The 8,605-nt window shown below is 32.4% G+C and overlaps 1 protein-coding gene across 1 annotated transcript; it reads right to left on the bottom strand.

Annotated features, from left to right (window-relative positions):
* Nucleotides 1-206: 206 nt before the first annotated feature.
* On the bottom strand, nt 207-767 carry LOC136795791 (uncharacterized). Its single transcript, XM_067047540.1, has one exon. It carries the CDS (start codon nt 765-767, stop codon nt 207-209), a length of 561 nt encoding a protein of 186 aa, XP_066903641.1.
* Nucleotides 768-8,605: the final 7,838 nt, after the last annotated feature.

Below are 8,605 nucleotides of genomic sequence, written 5' to 3'. Positions count from 1 at the left end.
GAGGAAATCTCATAGGGAACAAAAAGATACTCCTGTCGAGTAATGAGCAGTTTCAATTACCATCTCATTTTTCGTTATAAGAAACAAAATAAAATTAAACCACATGAAGTCTGACTATATTTTAGCCCTGCCTAATTCCTTATATCTATCTATCTATCCGTGGCGCTACAGCCCAGTTTGGACATGGCCTCCTCAGTGAGCCTTCACTATGTAGCTTGGTCTTGTGCGGCCGCTCTCCAGCTGCGGATGCTCAGAAGTTCTCTGGAATCCCTGATGACGGCATCCAGCAACCTCCTCGGGATCCCAACCGCTGGCATCCCAACTTGGCCAGACCAGCACAGCCTCCCCAGCCTTATGTGCCGCATCACATCTCCCTCACCGAACAGCTTGTAGACCTTCCGTTGGTTCGCCTCCTCCGATTCTCGCCAACCTTGACACAGAACTTTTCTTTCGAAGATCAAGATCTCCTTTTCTTCAGCCCTTGTCAGGGTCCAGGTTTCCGGTCCGTAAGTGAGGACTAGCCGGATCAGTGTCTTGTAGAGCTGGCATTTGGTGCGGCGAGTGACAGCTCGAATCCTCAAGTGCTTTCTGAGTCCAAAATAGCATCCGTTGGCCTTCTTAAGACGCTGGCTTGTTTCCAGGCTGATCCTGTTATTGCTGCTGACTACTGAGCCTAAATAGGTGAACTGGTCAATACATTCAAACGTGGACCCATCTCCACCTCCCCTCCAACAGCAGCCACTATACCAGGTCCAGCTCGCATGCATTTAGTTTTAACTGGTTAATCGTCATGACCATAGCTTCTGCTGCTTCAGATAGCTTCCGAAATCCCTCCATCATCGCCTGAAAGGAAATTCCTTATATACATAGCATATCTACAGCATAAGGAAAACCGTCATTAATAATTTGAACTTCATAAGCTCGTCCTTTTTTAGAGATTCAGCAATGAATAAGTCAGTAACTGTGTGGAATCTATTTATTCATATATTTTAGATAAACTTTACTAATACTGTTCCAATTTAGATGATGTTTATCTTATATCTAGAAAATCACATTACTTTTAAAATTGTTGGCTCAAATAAACAGAAAATGTATAATTATGAAAAAATGTTTAGGTTATAGAAATATATTTAAACCACTTCAAGTCCTATTTTTTTAAAACTCGCGTTGAACATCTCAGTCATCAGAGAAACCATCATTAGTAATTTTGATTTCATAGGCATTGTTATTTTTTAAATACAGCGAGTGAATGGTAACACACAAATACAGTACATAAATCTTTCATAGGTAACCTTGTCTAAGCTATAGTTAAATTTGTAGAGGTACTTGTACCTATGGTCCGATGGTATCCAAATTATGGTCAAATTTGCTGCAGAATAGGAGAAAATTGTTATTGTGTGTGTGTGTTTGTTTTGCTTTTTGTAAGCAAACCACGTTATACCATCTTATACAAGATGTAGTAAAAAAAAAAAGAAAAGAAGCAATAACTACACTTCTAGATAATTAAGTCCTATTCACAACTTCATAAAATCGGCTTAACATTACCAATATTTAATAATCTTTCATTTCATATAAATTTATTCAAGATTTATTTAAGAATTAGTATGGATTTAGCTTCTGATTTTCCTAAAAGTTTGATGTGAAATTAGATTTTTTCTGGAATCTTTTCCTAAAAATACTGGGAAATATTTAAAGAGGGCCTAAAAAAAAAAAAAAGAGTTCATATAGACTATTGTCTAATTTCGCACGGAAAAGGAGGGAAGAAAAGTTTTTTTAAGGAAGTCGAATAGGATACAGTAACTATAAAAACTATTATAATTAGGCAATTCTAAATTCCTCCGTAGGAAACTCTACTAAAGTTTCTTCAAAAGAAAATACAATTTTTATTTGTTAAAACCAATAAAGGGAACTTTCAATACATGGTTCCAATTCACGAGTCATAATTTTCCTAAAAGAGAGTAACTATAATTTTATTTTTCGTAAAACTAATGGAAATGTACTTAGCATAACTGTGAAGTGAGTCAAATATATAATAATAGACTTTAACTTCGTATAAACGAAGTCAAGGTTTCTTTCGGGATTAGTCTAGATCTGGTTTCTGATTTGCTTAAAAGTTAGGTGTTAAATTTGAATTTTGGCATTCGATCCATGTTATGTTATGATCCTAAAATGCTAAGAACTTTTTAAAGAGGTGATAGTAGGCATCAAGAGAAACAAATGATCCATTTATACTTATAGCTTGTTGCAACCAACATATGCTTAATAATTGATCTGTTATGGTTGTAAGCATTGAGTATTAGCATGTTTTGTTTAGGCTACAGAGGTATTAATAGTACTAGATTTGCGAAAATACGGGTAAGTGGCCCTTATGTCTCTACCTAGTCAGTAGTTGCTAGCAGACTGGACAACTCTGATACTCGCTTCAAGCCACGGCGGGCGGCTCTTCTCTTCCCCGAGGACATTTCTCGGCGGACGGCTCTTCTCCAGGACATTTCTCCAAAAGGGGTCCCATCACCCAGGGTGACATACAGACAATTTGATTTATAAAGTCATAAAGACAAAAAACAATATTTTTTTAATTCTTACAAATAATTTAACTTTGTATTTTTTAGACGTTCCTTGTTTTATTTTTTCTAGTTTATAACTTTCAATATTTTGGTTTACAGTTTCTTATGTTTTTTATTTGAAATACAGCAATAACAAAATTCGGCTATTCATTTATTTTATTTGCAATGTCTCTACACGGTTGGGCTAAAGATTTCTTTTGAACCCCTACCCGACGTATGATAGCTGAAAAAAGCAAGTCAAAAAATCATGAATTAAAAGTCCCCTTTAAGTGATTTTAACAAAAACAATAGTTTCTTTTGAAGTAATTTTGTTGAGTTTACTACGGTGGAATTTATAATTGTCTCATTCTAATAGTTACCACATCTTATACAGCAAAAACGGAGTCTAGCTTAAAAGAACGTAAAACTTTTATTTATTTCTTTTCTGTGTTGAGAACAGACCGTAGTCCATATGAAATATTTTTTTTTTTTTTTGGCTTTTGAGATCTACTATCATCTTCTTAAATATTCCTCGGAATTTCCAGGACAACATCAAAAAACCTAATTTCAAATCAAACTTTCTGGAAATATGAAATTATACTGACATTCTTACGAAATTAAATGTAGGTTATCTTTAACAGAGGGCTGTGAAAAACATTACCAAGTAAAGAAAAATAGATATTGATTCTTCTGTAAGTCATGATAATTTTTGGATAAACCGCTTTCAACTTAAAATTGAGACAATTTTAGAATATTTAGACAATGTCATTTGAAGCAAATTAAACATATATAAACTACTTCAGAATTTCCAAAATGAGGATTCAAACATTTTCATTGAATTAGAAAAAAACATGTTCACCCAAGTAACGTGTTCACGCAACGCGGCATTCGCACAGCAACTAATCTGTAATCGCAAAATGCCGCATGTTTGGCGCCACCTTAAGGTTTCTAAGGAAAGTGATGCTTTGATGGATGATAATAAGGGCCTTGTGATGACTTATGATGAGCCAGGGTCTCTTTGCACCTCGCTCCGACAAATTTATGGCGTAGGCAGCGTATGAGGAATTCCAAGCTCAAGAAGAGCCAAAGAATTCTTAAGCAATAAATGACTTTGTTACAACTGTTTTTCCTCATTATTACTGTATGTGTTAATACAAGTTATAAATAATAAGGTTATGTCCTCGAATTGTATCGAAAAAATTCTACTGTACTTTACATTTCATATATCAAGGAATAAATTCGATTTATGTGTCTGTATATTGTTAAACCTTGTGTTAGGGTATGACCGAATCATTAATCTGATTTTGATGATATTTTGTGAATTGTTTTCTTGTTGATTCCATATTAATTTTGTCAGATTCCGACTTAAGCTTACCATTGCGAAAAAAAAAATTTCCTCCGTACATCTATACTTCAAAAAAATGTTATCATTTATACCAAATTTCAAGGAATTTCTTGTTTTTAGAAGAAAATATTTTATACTCTTCATAAATGATTTTTTTAAATAAAGTTGAAGAAGTTTTATTTATAAATTTTATTTTATTTAAGAGTTTGATTTGGTCCATATTAGGAATAAAATTAATAATTATCTAAAACTATAAAAATAATCTAGCATAAATTTTATTTTATATAGTTCTCTACTTTAGCTATCGAATGCTCAAATTTATTTTCCTTGACCCGCCATATTTCGAAAACAGCTCACCAGGTTTAGCTTAAAGTTTAGTGAAATTTGAAAATTTTCTTTTTTATTTTTTAGTTATTGATAATTATTATCAACTACCACAGACTTGCGAAATAATAAAAACTGATATTAATAACTTAAACTTATGAACCTGAAACAAAAAAAAATGTAATAGTAAGTATAAAAACTTATTATGTAAACAGAAACAATATAACAATAATTACAGACTTGTTAAATGGTTTAGATTTTATGTGTGCGTAGCATCCGAAAATTTCCTGCATCCATTTTTGTATAAACACTCTACAAAATCCAGGTAAGTTAGTTACATTTGTACATATGGGTTCCAAGACATGTTAAAATCGTAGGGAATCAGCTGACCGAACGAGCTCCTGGGACGGTGTAAAGCAATTTTAATTCTATCAGAAATGAGCAAACCCCTCGAAAAGGAAATCAAAAATATATGGCAATATTTGTGAAACAAAGGTCCAAGGAGTAAACTAAAAATTATTAAAAAATATGTCAAGCCCTGGGGTGGTTCCGAAGAGAGGTCGTATTGAGTAGGTCACACGTGGCTCACTCACTACTATCTTATCTAAAAATATTTCCACAATTAATATATTATATGGGAAATTAGAGGGAATTATAAATATGAGAAAGAATATTAAAAACTACATTATCGCTTTTAATAGTTCATATATCTTACATATTTTTTGTAAAAAAAAAAAAAAAAAAATATATACAAAAGACAAACAAACTTTTTGTGCTAGATAAATTATTTAATTGGATCTAGAACAAATAAAACTTGTTCAATTTAAATTTTAAACTAGATTTATTTTGTTTTAGGAGCCAGTATTCAAATTATTTGAAAATGTAACTTTACATTATTCCACTTAAGGACTTCTCTGGATAAAAGGGGAAAAAAATGTGTAGGAATGAAACGGTTTGCATTTTAAGTGCTACTTGGACAGACTGCCTATAGGAACTCAGTCCGTGATGGCCGTATTTGCTCCGAGTGCTAGATTACGAGAGGCAGCTCTCACAATGTATTCTAGTTTTTTATATCCTTCTGTATTTTATTTTTCCTGCCACTCGGCTCTGTCGAGTGTGCAACAGCCCTACAGGGTCCCAAGAGACCATGTCCTACATAGACATTGTAAAATATAACGATCCTTAACACCGGATAAATAAATAACAATTTTTTTTCTTGAAAAACTTCTTTTGTGCAATTTAAAAATGCAATTTAAGGAGGCTTGAATAGCAACCATCTATGATAACTTTTTTTTAAAATTATTTATTTAATGTAATTTACAACTGTACAAAATAATACAATAGGTAAATATGTAGTATGTTTCATATACACTTGAAAATCTTGGGAAGGAACCACCCATCGGTGGTACTTCAAACATTAATTTAAATTAGAAGGTCCCGTGGCCATCTTCTTTTCAGACGCCTCGGAGGATTATCAGGGATTGTTAAGGATGAAAGATTAAGAATTAATGGGTTAGGATGGTTAAGGAGTTTGGAATGAAAAGACGCATATCTGTTTTGGGTCAAATCTGCAACGAATGGGATGTTAAGGTCTTTATGAATGAGTTTATTTGTGATGTAATAAGGAGCATCAAGATTTTGGATTGCAACGATTGGATGCGGGAAGAATTTGATGGTTTGGTGGAGCCCCAGAGCTCAATTCCGTATGTCCAAATTGGTCTGATTATTGTAGTGTATACTAATTTTTTGTAGTGAATGGGAAGTTTAGAGCGTTTGTCAAGTAAGTGTTGTAGCTATCCCTGATAACTTAAATTTATTTTTAAGTAGTTTCTAATCGATAAATAGAGGATAGAGCTAACCTTCTTTTTGTATGGAACTTATTCTATATTTAACCTAAAAGTAATACTTAGCTTTTACCATCTCCGAGGTAATCCTATAGGTATTAGTTGATTAAAAGAAGGATTTTTTAGACTTTTTGAAAAGAATTATCACATCTAACACTTAAGGAATTCCTTATTTTAGGGAATGGTAAGTCCTCATAAATCTGGGACGTTCCATATTGTTTCAAAGATGCCCCTTTTATGATTTTAACATAGTAATGCATTAATATAAAATTTTAAAACGGTAGTAACCGATTTCCTTAAATTTTACAAGATTGGAAAACAGTGGTACACCATATAATAAAGTACGGCTTAACATGAATTTATAAACTACCAACTTTAAGGCTGAAAGCAAATGATTTAGTCTATATGCTTCCAATCGATAGATATTTAAAAGTTTTCTACCACTTTTTGGCAAGCGCTTGTGGCAGCAGTTAATAAAGAGAAAAATTGTACAGGCAAAATAAACTACTTTAGAAATTTTTACATGTATAATTTATTCGCGAGGAATAACATAACTCTCAGTGCCAGGTAATTTTCTCACAATAATAAGATAGCATAAGGTCGCGAAGTATCTCAATGACAAGTTCAGGCAAGAGTAGGCTGACTTCAGAAGCTATAAGAGTTGCCAATAAGAGTCGACCTTATACATAATAATAAAACAAAGAAAGGAATAGCAAATCACCTAGGATGTGATTTGTACGCCACGAAGTACGCCAAGGATGTGTCTTGTCTCCTGATCTATTTCTTGCTAGAACGGATTACGTAATGCGTACAACCATAGGAAATCTAGAAAGGAGAAGTACAGTGGAACATTACGGACCGACTTGAAGATTTGGACTTACGGAGTTTCTTAGACATTGAGTTAAAATTGAAAGAATTAAAAGATGAATTAGCAAAAGGTGGGTATGTTCTTAAACGCCGTTGTAACTATGGAAATGAGAATAACATGCAGAGTTTAAGATAGCTCGCAATTGGAAACAGGTGAGCATATCGGAATAATATATTCATTCCTCTATCTAGGGAGTATAGTAAGTAAAGATGAACGAACAGATGAGAATGTGAAGAACAGATTGCGTAAAGGAAACAGAATATTAGTCTAGTTGTACAAAGATTAGAAGAACAATGTGTCTTTCTGCGCCTTTTTACTACAATTGTACTCTCAATGCTTTTGTATGCCTCCACAACTTGAAGGATCACTAAAATAACTATGAAATAACTACAAGTATTTGTTGATTGATGTATAAGAAGAATATTTGGTATCCACTGGTCTAAAACCATTACCTATGAAGAATCAAGATCGTAAACTAAACTATAGCCAGTAGAGAAACAAATTAAGAAAAGGAAATGGAGATGGATTGGTCACACCTTAAGATAAAATAAAAATATTTCATTGTAATATTATTTAATTTTCTTATTTTTATCCATTCTCTACCGTAATTATTTATTTTTATCCTCATTTTCATATAATGAATTTCGACTGATAATGCTATACATTTTAAGAACGTATATCGATTTGTTTTACCTTTTATGATTTCTAAGATATTAGGGTCCCTTTTTATGACTTTAGAGATGCAGAAAATGGAAATGCTATCAATATTAAATCCGACAAGATAAAATAAATCGATACCATTTTTATTTATTACACAATTGCAAACATCTAAAGGGACTGTAATATGTTAGGAATCAGGAAAGTTGAAATAAATCAATACATTTACTTAAAATCAATAGCATTTTTATTTTCAGCATATCAGAAAACATATAAAGGAGCAGTAATATTGTTTTTCATGCGGCAGGGAGTGAGTTGGAGGAAATTAACGTTGCAACTTATTTTTCCAACTCCAGTAGTTATAGCTCTGAGCTACAGCTACAACTACTAGAGTTGCAAAAAGGAATTACGGGCTACCAACTGGAAATTACCGAAAAGAGTTATAGTTGCAACTACTTTCCAACTTCGAAGAAGGAGTTATATCTGTAACTAACTCATTTTTGCTTACAGTGTTTGTGAGGAAGCAAAAGTTGTAAACTATCTCAATTTTTAATAATAAAACGTTACGATCATTTTAGCTCAAGTTTTATTCAAACTAGGATAATGGATAATTTTAATGAAAAAAATTTAATCACTTTTTCTAAGAGTTTTAATTTCACATTATTGATATCAGTTAATTAAATTTAAAGAAGAAGCATTATAAATTAATAAAAAATATAATTGAAATGTTTTGCTTTAAAAAAATCCAATAAATACATTCAATACTGATTTTGGACAAGCTTAACCTCCTTTAAAAATCCCTTAAAAGCTTTTTGTGGACAGGAAAGAATGCCTTATTCATTAAGCATTGCTGTCCTACAACAGGGGCTTCCTTTAGTTCAAAGCATACAAATCAATCACTTCGGGCAAACAATATTTATTACTGGTAATATGAAAAGAATAAATAAATAAAAGTTTTCAAAAATATTCTCAGTGATACTTTTACAAGTCATTATCTATATATTTACAGTGTATATATATA

The sequence above is a fragment of the Halyomorpha halys genome, unplaced genomic scaffold (genome assembly GCF_000696795.3).
Source record: "Halyomorpha halys isolate HHAL.00 unplaced genomic scaffold, Hhal_1.1 Scaffold1432.1, whole genome shotgun sequence".
In the NCBI taxonomy this organism is placed as follows: domain Eukaryota; kingdom Metazoa; phylum Arthropoda; class Insecta; order Hemiptera; family Pentatomidae; genus Halyomorpha; species Halyomorpha halys.
The sequence above is the reverse complement of the archived record's forward strand: the minus strand, read 5'-3'. Positions and strand labels throughout refer to the sequence as shown.